Source organism: Pristis pectinata, chromosome 40, assembly GCF_009764475.1.
Source record: "Pristis pectinata isolate sPriPec2 chromosome 40, sPriPec2.1.pri, whole genome shotgun sequence".
NCBI lineage: Eukaryota > Metazoa > Chordata > Chondrichthyes > Rhinopristiformes > Pristidae > Pristis > Pristis pectinata.
This window is the reverse complement of record NC_067443.1, coordinates 1,356,749-1,372,876: the sequence shown is the minus strand read 5'-3', so window position 1 is coordinate 1,372,876 and position 16,128 is coordinate 1,356,749. Positions and strand designations below refer to the sequence as shown.

Genomic DNA, 16,128 nt, shown 5'->3' with positions numbered 1-16,128 from the left:
ATCCTGCTCTACGATCTATCTAACCCTTCCCTCCCACATAGCCCTCCATTTCTCTATCATTCATGTGTCTATCTAAGAGTCTCTTAAATGTCCCTAATGTATCTGCCCCCACAACCTCTGCCGGCAGTGCGTTCCATGCACCCACCACTCTGTGTAAAAAAACTTACCCCTGACATCCTCTTTATACCTTCCTCCAATCACCTTAAAATTATGCCCCCTCGTGTTAACCATTGTCGCCCTGGGAAAAAGTCTCTGACTGTCCACGCGATCTATGCCTCTTGTACACCTCTATCAAGTCACCTCTCACCCTCCTCCTCTCCAAAGAGAAAAGCCCCAGCTTGCTCAACCTGTCCTCATAAGACAAGAAGTGGATAATCCGAAACGTGTGACGGAGTTAACCGGAGCAGAGGAGGGCACAGTGCGGAGTCAGAGTCCTTTCCCAGTGAGGGGTGGAGAGCTGATGAGGCCACTGAGGAGGAGGCGTGGGGCGGGCAGAGTGACTGCAGGCACTGGTAGTGGGCAGGTTTGACGACATTCAGAGACGGCATAAATCAGCGGTTAGGGAGATGCATGGATTAATCCGGGGCAGGCAACGTGGATTTCTGAAGTTAGACCAGACCATTGCTGAACAGTGGCAGGGGTAACTTATACCGGCATTTGCTGGACTTGAGCGAGGTCAAGGGACAGACTGAGCCGGGGACTCCAGGGGACCGAGGCTTGGCTGTGACGGGGTAACGGCCGGCAGGAACCGAAGGGCTGCGTTCACAGGGCTCCCGACAAGGTCCCCGCTCTGGTGGTGCGGACGAACGCAGGGTCACAAGCTCGCTGATTGACGGGAAGGCCCCAGGCCGTACGGAGGTATCGCCGGGCACAAGGCATCAGAATGGATTAGCTCCAGAGGTGTGGGATGAGCACGGAGTGTAGAATATAGACACTGCACACCAGGCCCATCCACGGGTCCCTGACGGGAACCGTACTCGGTCTGTGCACACCCTAGTTACGGCAGCGAGGGGCATTACAACTGGCTGGCTCCCGGTCCCGTCAGGCACAAGGTACCCCACCCTACAGCTCCTTAACCAAGGGTCGCCCAAGTCACCAGTCGCTGCCTCCAGTCTCACTGCAGAGACCCAGCTGCCATCCTCTGGATCGGGTTAGCGCAGCGGGTAGAGTCGCCACCTCACAGCTCCAGGGACCCGGCTTCGATCCCGACCTCTGCCGCTGTGTGTGTGTGTGTGTGTGTGTAGCTTGCACGTTCCCCTCTCCCGGGTGCTCCAGTTCCCTCCCACGCCCCAATGACGCGCAGGGTCGGTGGGTTAACTGGCCCTACGATAGGAAAAGGGGGAAGCCCAATATACAGGAGCGAAAAGCAGAGCAGTGATAGGTGGACAAAGAGGGGGGGTGAGGGGGGAGATAATGGGGACCAAACCCCCTCCCCCGTCTCAACTACCACCCGCTCAACTGGATGGTCAGCACGGACTGGGCGGGCCGAAGGGCCTGTTCCTGTGTGTAATTCTGTGAGGCAAGAGCCACTCCGCGATCACTCAAACACGTGACCTGCTCAGCGGTGCTGTGTGCGGGATCTTGCTGTGCCAGTGACTTGTTCCAACGGCACCCAGCTTTGGGACGAGAAGGCGCCACCGGAATGCAGTCCTCGCCGCCCAGTGTTTGCAGCACCTTGTTTACTTGTGGCCCGCTCTGCCACCCAGCTTACTCCCCACCGGTGCCTCTCTGAGGTACGGCAAGCTTCCAGCCTCCCCGCCGGCAGTCACGGGCCCCCTGCCCAAGGACGGGACGGGACAGGGGCATCGCTCGCCTCTCCTCCCGGTCCCTGCACTCCAGGACACTCTTGCTCGATGGCGGTTCCTGTATTGTGGAGGGTTGTGGCTGTCACGTGACAGCACTGCCAATACCTGGTCGGAAGACACACCACTGCCAATCAAGCTTTGGCCCCGCCCCACCCCACCCATCAGCGCACGCCTGACCATTGGCCTCTTTAAGCACCTTTGTACTTGGCCTCGGGCCATTGGCCTGTGTGATTGGTTAGTCCTTGCTGGCACCGAGCCATTGGCCCCCTGTAAACTACCTGGGCTGGTCCAGCACCATAAAAGGCACCACATGTGCTCGGCTCTCTCTCTTTGCCATCTTCGAGGGATCACCCTGCTTCACTCCAGGCTGAGTACCGTGGAAATCGTTGGTGAGGTGTGCGCTGTTAAAGGGCTGGGAGTGTTTCAGTTAGCGTCCTTTTCCTTTACATGCACCTGTCCACATCAATGGTGCTGAGGGCGAGAGGGTTGAGGGCTTCAAGTTCCTGGGAGTGAACATCACCAACAGCCTGTCCTGGTCAAATCATGTAGATGCCACAGCCAAAAAAGCTCACCAGCGCTTCTACTTCCTCAGGAGGCTAAAGAAATTTGGTTTGTCCCCTTTGACTCTCACCAACTTTTACCAATGCACCACTGAAAGCATCCTATCCGGATGCATCACGGCTTGGGACGGCAACTGCTCTGCCCGGGACCGCAAGAAACTGCAGAGAGTTGTGGACACAGCCCAGCCTGTCACGAACACCAGACAGCTTCTACCCCAGTGATAAGACTATTGAACGGGTCCCTTATACAATGAGATGGACTCTGACCTCACGATCTACCTTGTTGTGACCTTGCACCTTATTGCACTGCACTTTCTCTGCAGCTGCGACACTTTACTCTGCACTGTTATTGTTTTTACCTGTACTACCTCAATGAACTCTGTACTAACTCAATGTAACTGCACTGTGTAATGAATTGACCTGTACGATCGGTACGCAAGTTTTTCACTGGAACTTGGCACAAGTGACAATAATAAACCGATACCAATACCCTTGTAGCATAGAGCCCTGCCTGCACTGAGTCAAGTGGCGGGTATCATCTTGTTTTTCCTTGATTGTATGTACCTAGTTCAGTGTGTGTGTGTGTATTTTACCCCCGGTGTGATTTTCCCACGCCTGCTATAACCTGTGCACGTGTGTGTCTTATTCCTGTTACCATTTTCCAACGCTCGTCTTCTGTAAATAAATCCTTTACTGCCAGACTGTGTTCAGAGTCCTTTGCTTTTGAGACCCATCGAATCTGTTTCCTCACTCACAACAGTTCTGCTCCGGTTTCCTCGTCTCCCCGCCTGCGTTTGTGCCTCTTTGCCCTCCGCTTGGGCAGCAGTTCACCCGCGCCTTCTGCGCCGGGACCCACGGCCTCCTCGCACTGTGGCCGTCCCCTCAGCCCCCAGCACCCCGGCCGGGGGACGCCTGCCTCTTCTTCACCTTCCTCTCCTTTTCTCCTCCTCCTTCCTGGGCTTCGCTCCGGCCTGTGGCTCCAGGCAGCTGCTCGCCCGTGCCGCTGCCCGTACTTGGCCAGGAATTCTGCTCCTGCTCCTCCAGCCGCGCCAGCTTTGCGTTCATGGTCAGGCCGTGCCGGGCACCCCTGGCGAGGGAGGAGGAAGGGGAGGGTGTGGTCAGGGCCAGCGGTCAGCAGCCGGGCGCGCGGCGGGGTTCGGGCCGGCGGGGCAGTACTCACCTGTGGGCGGTGCGGCCTCCGCAGACCCGGACCAGCTCCTCGTCTGTCAGCCTGCGGGTGGAAGGAACGCAGAGGGAGTTAGACAGCAGCCCACAAGGTCTGCTCCCCCCACCCCCCGACAGCACACCCCGGGAGTCTCCGGCACCCACAGTCAACGCTAAGGGCTCGCTGGGCAGCACTCCCGCCTCAAGTGTTTGGCCGGTAACCCAGGCTCAGTACTGAGAGGGTCTGAACTCTCACAGCACTGTGTCCATGCTGACCTCCACTGTGGCCTTCAACACCCTCAGCACGACTCAACAAGCTTCAAAACCTCCCTCTGCAACTGGATCCTCGACTTCCCCTATCGGGAGACCACAGTCAGTGCAGATTGGGAATAACATCTCCTCCTCGCTGACAATCAACACAGGCGCACCTCAAGGATGTGTGCTTAGCCCACTGCTCTACTCTCTCTACATTCATGACTGTGTGGCTTGGCACACCTCAAACACCATCTATAAATCACCGATAACACCGCTGTTGTTGGCAGAATCTCAGATGGCGACGAGGAGACGTACAGGAACAATAGAACATTACAGCACAGTACAGGCCCTTCAGCCCACAATGTTGTGCCGACATTTTTATCCTGCTCTAAGATCGATCTAACCCCTCCCCTCCCACATAGCCCCCTATTTTTTCTATCATTCAAGTGTCCATCTAAGAGTCTCTTAAATTGTCCCTAATGTATCTGCCTCCACAACCTCTGCCGCAGTGCGTTCCACGCACCCCACCACTCTCTGTGTAAAAAAACTTACCCAACACCCCTCCAATCACCTTTAAAATTCTGTCCCCTTGTGTTAGCCATTGTTCGCACTGGGGAGAGAGATCGGCTGGTTGAGTGGTGTTGCAACAACAACCTCACACTCAATGTCAGCAAGACCAAGGAATTGGACTTCAGAAAGGGGAAGTCGGGAGAACACCCACCAGCCCTCACTGCGGCGGAAAGGGTGAGCAGCTTCAAGTTCCTGGGCGTCAACATCTCAGAGGATCTATCCCAGGCCCAACACATTGATGCAACCACGAAGAAGGCACGCCAGTGGCTCTACTTCATCAGGAGTTTGAGGAGATTTGGTGTGTCACCAAAGGCTCTTGCAAATTTCTACAGATGTACAGTGGAGAGCATTCCGACTGGTTGCATCACCGCCTGGTATGGAGGCTCCAATGCGCAGGGTCGCAAGAGGCTGCAGAGGGTTGTAGACTCAGCCCAGCTCCATCACGGGCACAACCCTCCCCACCATCAAGGACATTTTCAAGAGTCGGTGCCTCAAGAAGGCGGCGTCCGTCACTGAGGACCCTCACCACCCGGGACATGCCCTCTTCACGTTACTACCATCGGGGAGGAGGTACAAGAGCCTGAAGACCCTCACTCAATGATTCAGGAACAGCTTCTTCCCCTCCGCCATCAGATTCCTGAACGGTCCGTGAACCCATGAACACTACCTCGTTATTCCTCATTTGCACTATTGATTTATTTGTGTAATTTAATTTCTCTGTCTTGCCCCGTGCTGCTGCCGCAAAACAACACGTTTCACCACATATTCTGTGATAATAAACCTGATTCTGATTCTCAGCACCCACCCACACCCACCCCCAGCACCCAACACCCACCCCCAGCACTCAACACCCACCCCCAGCATCCGTCCGCACCCACCCCCAGCATCCGTCCGCACCCACCCCCAGCATCCGTCCGCACCCACCCCCAGCACCCGTCCACACCCACCCTTCACCCACACCCACCCCCAGCAACCCGTCACCCACCCCCAGCACCCGTCCACACCCCACCCCCTCAGCATCCAACACCCACTGAGGAGGGAGGGTTAGTGAGGGGAGTGGGGGGGGGGGAGTGAGGGGAGGGTATGGGGGTGGAGGGGATGGGGAGTGAGTGGGCGGAGGGGTTGGGGGAATGGAGGGGTAGTGAGGGGAGGGAGAGATGGGTAGTGAGGGGAGGGAGAGGGGAGGGAGTCCCTACCCCCTGACCCCCCCCCCCCCCCACCAACACACATTCCCCGGGGTTACGTGGCACCTGCTGCTCGGATGACAGGTTGAGCTTCTCATCCTCATCGCTGCCGCTGCTCTCCGACCCCCGCGAGCCCTCTGCCGCCTCCTCCTGCCTGCCCGGCGTCAGCGTGGCTGCCTGGAGAGACAGTGATACCCTGAGCAGGGCGGTGGGGGGGCCTGGCTGGAGTGCACCACCCCCACCAACTGCTTTGCCCCAACAACCCGCGTCTCCAGGTCTACGGGCAGCTGCAGGAATAGTCCAACAGCAGCGGGGGCAAACCCAGCCAGTCCACGGCCCGTGGGGACGAGGGAGTTTACATCTGATGCAGGTGGTCTTGAAGTGAATCTGAGAGAGAAACCTGATTCAGTTTCTCTCTCCGCGGATGCTGCCCGACCGGCTGAGTGTTTCCCGCATTTCCCATGGGGTTTTTTTTAAAACATGTTCCAGGCTCCCAGGGAACAGCTTCCCACTCTGAAATAAGTGGGGCACCACCTTCAGGTGAGAGTCAGGCCACTCAGTGGGTGTCAGGAAGCCCCTTCCCTCCCCCCCCCCCCCCCCCCCCGAGGTGGGGGGGCTACCCAGAACGCTCTCCCCCACAGCTGTTGGCGGTGGGGGCAGATCGGCTGATGATGGGGGGGGCGGGGCGTCACCGGAGACGATGGGATTTCGGGGGGTGTGACCCAACACCGGGGAACGGTGACTGTCCAGCCAAGCGGTGGGGCAGCTCAGTGAGGGGGGGGGGGGCGGGGGGAGCCAAACGGCCTCCCTCCCATCCCTCGGGGTCAGCAGCCCGCCCGGAGGTGGGGCTGGAGGGTCTGCGGCCCCTTCATGGAAACTCTCGACGACCCCCTTTCGCCCAGCGACCTGGCCCCCCACACACCCACCCCCCCACGGCACACCAACCCAAAGTCAGGGAAGTCGGCGAGCCCGGGCTGGCTCGGGACTGGCCACAGTTGGGTCAGATCTCCGGATTCCCTCTCGTCATTCCCAGCAGGAGGGTGTGCCAGTGCGAGGGGTGCCAGATCTCGGCGGGGGACCGCGTCCCCGTGGGAACAGCCCCTCATGAGCCCTGGAAAACACAGCGGGATGCCCCCAGACTGCCCCTCACGGGGAGCCGCCAGCAGGCACCCCCCTCAGACAATTGGGGGGGGGGGGGTGGTGGTGGGTTGCAAGGAGCCCAGGCATGGCCACCAGTGGTGGACCACCAGACACCGGGGCCAGACCCTGAGGGCTGCGGGACGTCACAGAGACCTCGAGAGGGTCTAAACATGAGGCACCGAGGTAGTGGGGAACTGAACCGTTTTCGGGGGTGGTGGGGGGGGGGGGGGGTTGTGGTGGACCCTCACACCGCGCCCACCCTGGGTTACCTTGACAAACCGCCCGTATAGCAGGTCCTGGCATAGTCCGGCTTTCCGTGGCTTCTTGTTGGTGATGGGCCCTTGCTCCTGCTCCTCTGCCTTGGCCCTCTGCACCTCCACGCCATCCTGCCAAGACAGCCAGCATGACAACGGAGCCCACGGGACGTCCAGCGTGTTACGGAGACCGGCAGCAGCCCTTCAGGCAGCCCCCCCACCAACAGGCGAACACTGACCGACCCCTTCGGGTACAGCCCCGTGTTGCAGCTGTACCCCGGAGAGACCACACCCAGAGTATCGCGTACAGCACTGGCAGCAACGGAGAGGGTGCAGAAGAGATTCACCGGGACATTGCCAGGAACGGAGGGCTGTGGTTGAGAGGAGGGGTTGGACAGGCTGGGACCATTCCCACTGGGACGTCAGAGACTTGAGGGGATGACCTGATGGAGGTTTATAAAGTTATGAGGGGCGTAGAGAGGGGAGGTAGTCTTTGGTTGGGGCAATCAAGAACTAGGCAAGGCACAGGTTTAAGATGGGGGGGCGGAGATTTAATAGGGACCTGAGGGGCAACTTTTTAAGAGAGGGGGCAGGAAAGATTCACGGGGATGTTACTGGGACTGGAGGGCTTGTTATAAGGAGAGGCTGGACAGGCCAGGACTGTTTTCCCTGGAGTGAAGGAGGCTGAGGGGTGAGATTATGGAGGTTTATAAACTAATGAGGGACGTAGGTAGGGTAGACGGGCACAGTCTTTTCCCCCAGGGGAGGGGAGTCTGAAACTAGAGGGCACAGGTTTCAGGTGAAAGGGGAGAGATTTAAAGGGGACCTGAGGGGCAACTTCTTCACCCAGAGGGTGGTCCGTATGTGGAACGAGCTGCCAGAGGGAGTGGGTGAGGCAGGTACATTAACAACATTTGAAAGACACTTGGACAGGTCCACGGATGGGAAAGGTTCAGAGGGATATTGGCCAACGTGGACAAATGGGAATCTGGGTTGGCACGGACCGGTTGGGCAGAAGGGCCTGTTTCCGTGCTGTACTCTATGACTCTAATTCCTATCAGAAGATCTGCAATATTTCTCCATTCCCCTCTGTGTCTGGGAACCTCTTGGCCTTGGTACCTTACACACTGATCACTTACCTCCCTACACCAATATGCTTTTAACCCCTTCAATGCCACTTTTGTTTTAAAATTTCACTTTCTTAAATAATCCATACAGACCAGGTTCTACGCCTATTGAAAGTCACAAAGTGCGGATACTGGAAATCTGAAATCAAACCAGAAACCACTGGAAACACTCAGCACGCCGGGCAGCGTCTGTGGGGAGAGAAAGCACGTTGACATTACAGGCTGCCAGTTATAGTCTCGGACCTGAAATGCTGATGCTCCGTCTCCCCATGGATGCTGCCTGACCTGCTGGGAGTTTCCGGTGTTTTCTGGTTTCGCCGCCTTCCGTTCAGGCATTCGTTCACCCCGTTAACCGGGTGGAGGTCGGGGAACTGAGCCCACACTGAACTCCAGGCTCAGCTCTCAGGACACTAAGGGAGAACGGAGACGGGGCAGTCTGGCAGAGGTAGGGTAGGAGTTAGAGTAATGCTTTACGGCGCCAGTGACCCGGGTTCAATTCCGGCCGCTGTCTGTAAGGAGTTTGTACGTTCTCCCCGTGTCTGCGTGGGTTTCCTCCGGGTGCTCTGGTTTCCTCCCACATTCCAAAGACGTACGGGTTAGGAAGTTGTGGGGGTGCTATGTTGGCGCCGGAAGCGCGGCGACACTTGCGGGCTGCCCCCCAGAACACTCTACGCAAAAGATGCATTTCACTGTGTGTTTAAATGTACATGACTAATAAAGAAATCTTATCTGTCTGCTGGGGAGACAACTGTTAAGAGAGCAGACTTCCCTCCAACCTAAGCCATTTGGGCCCAAGGAGTTTTATGCCGGTTTACAGAACAATCCCATTCCCCATTAATATTCCCCCCACATTCCCATCAACGCCTCCTGGGTTGTACCATTGCCCTACACCAGCAGCAGCAGTTTAACAGCAGCCGACTGACTTACCTACATGCCAGGACGTGGGAGGGAACCAGAGCACCCGGGGGGGTGGGGGCGGGGGGGGGGTGACCCACCCGGTCACAGGGAGAGCGTGCAGACTCCACACACACAACACCAGAGGTCCGGACTGAGCTGGGGTCGCTGGAGCTGTGAGACTACGTCACTACCAACCCTTTACATTTGCTTTAGTTGAATTGGAATGTATATATTCGAGCCTTTGAAGCTGTATTGATTCTTTCTCTGTTTCAATTTTTTTTTAGTACTATTAATTTTTAAAAAAATATTACACCACTTTTTTCCTGTGGTGCCTGAGTGTTTGTGCATGGTACAATGCACAGATCACAGAGGGCTGTAGCAGAACCCAACCAAGGTTGCTGGGCTGAGCCCAGCGACCTGAATCAACCCCAGCAGAGCTGGTACGATGCGTGTCCGGGCTGGGTCAGGACAGGGAGTGCCGGCCACACCCAGAACACAACTTTATGTGGGTCAGGTTGATTTGCCGAGGACGTGAGCAGCACATCTGAGGTTAGGTTTACGGTGGCGGTCCGGTGAGATGGGACTGACTGGGGCTTTGACATCCCAGCACACCTGGGCAGCGCAGGGCTGAACTGTGTAACAGTGGCTGGAAGTCTGTGTAACAGGGCACTTGGGAGACAGTCAGGCAGGAGGTGACAGAACACACACAGACTACACCGGCACCTCTACAGGTTCCACGACAATGCTTGCAGCTGCTTTGTTGAAGACATGGTCCCACCAGTGAAAGGTGAACTGTTCGCCCCATATGGTGGCCAATCTGTGAAATACAAAACACACCATCGAACAACTAATTGTACACAGCAATGTACCGATCAATGAATCTCCAAACACAGTGCCCCAATCAACCAACCAACAGCACAACTCCCCCAGAAACCAATCACGTGCAGCGCAACTCCCCCACACACCAGTCACACACGGTGCAATGATCAATGAATCTCCTGGCACAATACCCCAATCAACCAACCATGCACGGCACAGTGCCCCAATCAACCAATCACACCCAGCACAATGCTCCAATCAACCAATCACACCCAGCACAATGCTCCAATCAACCAATCACACCCAGCACAATGCTCCAATCAACCAATCACACCCAGCACAATGCTCCAATCAACCAATCACACCCAGCACAGTGCCCCAACAAACCAATCACGCCCGGCACAGTGCCCCAATCAACCAATCACACCCAGCACAATGCTCCAATCAACCAATCACACCCAGCACAGTGCCCCAACAAACCAATCACGCCCGGCACAGTGCCCCAATCAACCAATCACGCCCAGCACAATGCTCCAATCAACCAATCACACCCAGCACAGTGCCCCAACAAACCAATCACACCCAGCACAGTGCCCCAACAAACCAATCACGCCCGGCACAGTGCCCCAATCAACCAATCACGCCCGGCACAGTGCCCCAATCAACCAATCACACCCAGCACAGTGCCCCAACAAACCAATCACGCCCAGCACAGTGCCCCAATCAACCAATCACGCCCGGCACAGTGCCCCAATCAACCAATCACGCCCGGCACAGTGCCCCAATTAAACAATCACGCCCGGCACAGCGCCCCAATCAACCAATCACGACTGGCATAGTGCCCCAATCAACCAATCACGTGCGGCACAGTGCACCAATCAACACATGGCGCAAGGCAACAATCGATGAACCTGACTGGGAAATTGACCAATTGACACACAGGAGTGAACAGACCAACAGCAGACCCGTCGCCCGTCCACACACTGCAGCACAGGGTTCTGACCATAATTATTTACACTTTCTTATGATGCGGGTGACCCTTCCGCCCATCAAGTCTTTGCCGGCTCTGAGAACAATCGTGTTAGTCCCTTCCCTGCACTTTTTCCCCTGTGACTGACTCCCTTTCACTGGGACTGTGAGGAGGCAGCAGAACCAACCGCTGCCCAGATCGAGGGTCTGTGCCTCTGCTGGCTACAAGACACCAGCTCTGGAGGTCACATTCCCCCATTGTGGGGGGTGCACAGACCTATCGGGGGTGACAATTCCACAGGGAACGTTGGAACCCTGTACATTGAAGCTTACTGTGTGTTCCCAAGGAGTGTCTACCTCGTGTCTGTCCCCGTCCCGGGAGTGTGTGACGGGACAGTACGGAGGGAGCTTCACCCTGTGTCTGACCCCGGGAATGTGTGACGGGACGGTGCGGAGGGAGCTTCACCCTGTGTCTGACCCCGGGAGTGTGTGACGGGACGGTGCGGAGGGAGCCTCACCCTGTGTCTGACCCCGGGAGTGTGTGACGGGACGGTGCGGAGGGAGCCTCACCCTGTGTCTGACCCCGGGAGTGTGTGACGGGACGGTGCGGAGGGAGCCTCACCCTGTGTCTGACCCCGGGAGTGTGTGACGGGACGGTGCGGAGGGAGCCTCACCCTGTGTCTGACCCCGGGAGTGTGTGACGGGACGGTGCGGAGGGAGCCTCCCTGTGTCTGACCCCGGGAGTGTGTGACGGGACGGTGCGGAGGGAGCCACACCTGTGTCTGACCCCGGGAGTGTGTGACGGGACGGTGCGGAGGGAGCCTCACCCTGTGTCTGACCCCGGGAGTGTGTGACGGGACGGTGCGGAGGGAGCTTCACCCTGTGACTGACCCCGGGAGTGTGTGACGAGACGGTGTGGAGGGAGCTTCACCCTGTGTCTGACCCCGGGAGTGTGTGATGGGACAATGAGGAGGGAGATTCACCCTGTGTCTGACCCCGGGAGTGTGTGATGGGACGGTGCGGAGGGAACTTCACCCTGTGTCTGACCCTGGGAGTGTGAGACTGGACGGTGCGGAGGGAGCTTCACCGTGTCTGACCCCGGGAGTGTGTGACGGGACGGTGCGGAGGGAGCCTCACCCTGTGTCTGACCCCGGGAGTGTGTGACGGGATGGTGCGGAGGGAGCTTCACCCTGTGTCTGACCCCGGGAGTGTGTGATGGGACAATGAGGAGGGAGCTTCACCCTGTGTCTGACCCCGGGAGTGTGTGATGGGACAATGAGGAGGGAGCTTCACCGTGTGTCTGACCCGGGAGTGTGTGATGGGACGGTGTAGAGGGAGCTTTACCCTATGTCTGACCCGGGAGTGTGTGATGGGACGGTGCGGAGGGAGGTTCACCCTGTGTCTGACCCCGGGAGTGTGTGATGGGACAATGAGGAGGGAGCTTCACCCTGTGTCTGACCCCGGGAGTGTGTGACGGGACGGTGCGGAGGGAGCTTCACCCTGTGTCTGACCCCGGGAGTGTGTGACGGGACGGTGCAGAGGGAGCTTCACCCTGTGTCTGACCCTGGGAGTGTGTGACGGGACGGTGCGGAGGGAGCTTCACCCTGTGTCTGACCCCGGGAGTGTGTGACGGGACGGTGCGGAGGGAGCTTCACCCTGTGTCTGACCCCGGGAGTGTGTGACGGGACGGTGCGGAGGGAGCTTCACCCTGTGTCTGACCCCGGGAGTGTGTGACGGGATGGTGCGGAGGGAGCTTCACCCTGTGTCTGACCCCGGGAGTGTGTGATGGGACAATGAGGAGGGAGCTTCACCCTGTGTCTGACCCCGGGAGTGTGTGATGGGACAATGAGGAGGGAGCTTCACCGTGTGTCTGACCCCGGGAGTGTGTGATGGGACGGTGTAGAGGGAGCTTTACCCTATGTCTGACCCCGGGAGTGTGTGATGGGACAATGAGGAGGGAGCTTCACCCTGTGTCTGACCCTGGGAGTGTGTGACGGGACGGTGTGGAGGGAACTTCACCCTGTGTCTGACCCCGGGAGTGTGTGACGGGACTGTGTAGAGGGAGCTTCACCCTGTGTCTGACCCCGGGAGTGTGTGACGGGACGGTGCGGAGGGAGCTTCACCCTGTGTCTGACCCCGGGAGTGTGTGACGGGACGGTGCGGTGGGAGCTTCACCCTGTGTCTGACCCCGGGAGTGTGTGATGGGACAGTGCGGAGGGAGCTTCACCCTGTGTCTGACCCCGGGAGTGTGTGACGGGACGGTGCGGAGGGAGCTTCACCCTGTGTCTGACCCGGGAGTGTGTGACGGGACGGTGCGGGGGGAGCTTCACCCTGTGTCTGACCCGGGAGTGTGTGACGGGACGGTGCGGAGGGAGCTTCACCCTGTGTCTGACCCCGGGAGTGTGTGACGGGACGGTGCGGAGGGAGCTTCACCCTGTGTCTGACCCGGGAGTGTGTGACGGGACGGTGCGGAGGGAGCTTCACCCTGTGTCTGACCCCGGGAGTGTGTGACGGGACGGTGCGGAGGGAGCTTCACCCTGTGTCTGACCCTGGGAGTGTGTGACGGGACGGTGCGGAGGGAGCCTCACCCTGTGTCTGACCCAGAGTTTTTTTTGGGAGAAGAGCAATCTATTCAAAAATCTAACTGAAGAACAGTTCATGTCTCCAGTGAACGATTTCACTGATCTGCTTTGCATGGAAAAAGAGTGATGCTTTTCGTCAGGAAATGAAGGTGGCAACAGCCATTTTGGGTTACAGAGGGGTAGTGCAACAACTGGGAATGAGATTGAACTCCCTGGCAGCCAGTGGTAGATTGAACAGATCTGTGCTGCTCTGGAGCGTACGGATAACTCCCGGAGAGGGTGGGCTGCAGGAATTGCCCGAGTAACTGCTCTTACCCCTGCCGTGTCACATTTCACCTTCACCTTGATGGGCTCTGAGATGCCATCCTCCCTCTGACCCAGTCCCTTCCCTGTGAGAGAGAGCAACAGTGGTGCTGAGTGCCGCAGTTACCTGAGGACAGCAGCAGCTGAGGTTTCAGAGGCTGCGGGAAAAGCAGTGGAAACCACAGAGCAAACCCCGCTCATCAATGCCCAGAACCCCACAGCAGCTAAACCCCCGACCCCCACCGCCTCTCCCCCACTGTCCCTTACCCTGGCTGCCTTCAGATACAGAACCCCACCCCGAACTTACCCCGACATCTCCTTCCTCTCTCCCCACGACCCTGTCCCTTCTCACTCCTCTCCCCTTCCCCCCAACTTCTCTTTCTGCCGCCTGCCACTTCCCCTCGTCCCCAGCTGCTCCCCACTCTCCCTCCGCCCAGAGTCCCCACTCCCTCGGACTGCTGCAATCAGCCAGACCCCACAATCCCCCAAACCCGCCACCCCTCCACATTCACCGTACCTCCCCTCTCTGTCCGTTACCCCCCTCCCCACCCACTCGCCGCCTCCTCCACTCCCTCCCAAACCCCATTCACTCTCCTGCTGCTCACTCAGCCCTCCCTTCCTCCCTCCCTCCTCCATTCACCCGCCATCCTCCCCTCCTCTCATTCACTGCCCCACCTTGTCTACACCATACTCCCTACACTCATTTTACACCTCTCGCACCCTCCCTCAATCTACTCTCTCCCCTCCACACCCTTCCCTGTGCTCCCTCACCCCTCCCAGCACACCCTCACCCCAGGCACTCCAGCCAGCCCGGGACCAGCCGCTCTCCCTCACCCCCCGGGCGCTCCCTCACGCCGGGACCTGCCGCACTCCCTCACCGCCCCGGCGCTCCCTCACCCGGGGACCAGCCGCGCTCCCTCACGCCCCGGGCGCTCCCTCACCCGGGGACCAGCCGCGCTCCCTCACCCCCCGGACGCTCCCTCACCCCCCGGGCGCTCCCTCACGCCGGGACCTGCCGCGCTCCCTCACCCCCCGGGAGCTCCCTCACCCCGGGACCAGCCGCGCTCCCTCACCCCCGGGGCGCTGCCTCACCCCAGGACCAGCCGCGCTCCCTCACCCCCCTGGCGCTCCCTCACCCCGGGACCAGCCGCACTCCCTCACCCCGGGACCAGCCGAGCTCCCTCACCCCGGGACCAGCCGAGCTCCCTCACCCCGGGGCGCTGCCTCACCCCAGGACCAGCCGCGCTCCCTCACCCCCCTGGCGCTCCCTCACCCCGGGACCAGCCGCACTCCCTCACCCCGGGACCAGCCGAGCTCCCTCACCCCCCGGACGCTCCCTCACCCCCGGGCGCTCCCTCACCCCCCGGGCGCTCCCTCACACTGGGACCGGCCGCGCTCCCTCACCACCCGGGCGCTCCCTCACCCGGGGACCAGCCGCGCTCCCTCACCCCCTGGCGCTCCCTCACCCCCGGGCGCTCCCTCACCCGGGGACCAGCCGCGCTCCCTCACCCCCCCGGACGCTCCCTCACCCCCCGGGCGCTCCCTCACGCCGGGACCTGCCGCGCTCCCTCACCCCCCCGGGAGCTCCCTCACCCCGGGACCAGCCGCGCTCCCTCACCCCCGGGGCGCTGCCTCACCCCAGGACCAGCCGCGCTCCCTCACCCCCCTGGCGCTCCCTCACCCGGGGACCAGCCGCACTCCCTCACCCCGGGACCAGCCGCACTCCCTCACCCCGGGACCAGCCGAGCTCCCTCACCCCCCCGGACGCTCCCTCACCCCCCCGGGCGCTCCCTCACACTGGGACCGGCCGCGCTCCCTCACCACCCGGGCGCTCCCTCACCTACCCGGGCGCACCCTCACCCGGGGACCAGCCGCGCTCCCTCACCCCCCTGGCGCTCCCTCACCCCCCGGGCGCTCCCTCACCCGGGGACCAGCCGCGCTCCCTCACCCCCCGGGCGCTCCCTCACCCGGGGACCAGCCGCGCTCCCTCACCCCCCGGGCGCTCCCTCACCCGGGGACCAGCCGCGCTCCCTCACCCCCCCGGGCGCTCCCTCACCCGGGGACCAGCCGCGCTCCCTCACCCCCCGGGCGCTCCCTCACCCGGGGACCAGCCGCGCTCCCTCACGCCCCGGGCGCTCCCTCACCCGGGGACCAGCCGCGCTCCCTCACGCCCCGGGCGCTCCCTCACCCGGGGACCAGCCGCGCTCCCTCACCCCCCCGGGCGCTCCCTCACCCGGGGACCAGCCGCGCTCCCTCACCCGGGGACCAGCCGCGCTCCCTCACGCCCCGGGCGCTCCCTCACCCGGGGACCAGCCGCGCTCCCTCAGTTGTCGCTCCGCGAACTCCATCCGCCGGCCCCACGCGTCTGGTGACGTCACAGCGGCGACCGTTTTCCGCGCATGCGTCGCTGCCATGTTTGTAAAGGAACCCGCGCAGCTCCTCCCTTTCCGTCATCTTTTTCACGGAGCATGCGCACGCCTCTTGTTGTGATTGGTCAGT

At 60.2% G+C, this 16,128-nt stretch overlaps 2 protein-coding genes across 2 annotated transcripts; both read right to left on the bottom strand.

Moving 5' to 3' along the window:
• Positions 1–3,038: 3,038 nt before the first annotated feature.
• On the bottom strand, positions 3,039–4,439 carry LOC127587535 (G patch domain-containing protein 4-like). Its single transcript, XM_052045936.1, has 3 exons — positions 4,337–4,439; positions 3,546–3,596; positions 3,039–3,452 (listed from the first exon to the last, which is right to left on the bottom strand). The coding sequence occupies exons 1-3, from the start codon at positions 4,384–4,386 to the stop codon at positions 3,248–3,250; spliced, it is 306 nt and encodes a 101-aa protein (XP_051901896.1). The 5' UTR covers positions 4,387–4,439; the 3' UTR covers positions 3,039–3,247.
• Positions 4,440–5,062: 623 nt separating this feature from the next.
• Positions 5,063–16,043, bottom strand: LOC127587388 (G patch domain-containing protein 4-like). Its single transcript, XM_052045687.1, is given in 7 exon segments — positions 5,063–5,089; positions 5,605–5,715; positions 6,948–7,064; positions 9,680–9,757; positions 9,759–9,773; positions 13,642–13,715; positions 15,932–16,043. Coding segments are annotated over 7 exon segments (534 nt in total).
• Between the last annotated feature and the right edge of the window lie 85 nt (positions 16,044–16,128).

Bases quoted from the DNA above. Each gene is read 5' to 3' on its own strand.
- LOC127587535 (XM_052045936.1), bottom strand. From the start codon at position 4,386: ATGGCTAACACAAGGGGACAGAATTTTAAAGGTGATTGGAGGGGTGTT. The intron at 3,597-4,336 runs GTAAGTTTTTTT...TTCCACCCGCAG, and splicing joins GGTGATTGGAGGGGTGTTGG to GCTGACAGACGAGGAGCTGG. The intron at 3,453-3,545 runs GTGAGTACTGCC...CTCCCTCGCCAG, and splicing joins GGAGGCCGCACCGCCCACAG to GGGTGCCCGGCACGGCCTGA.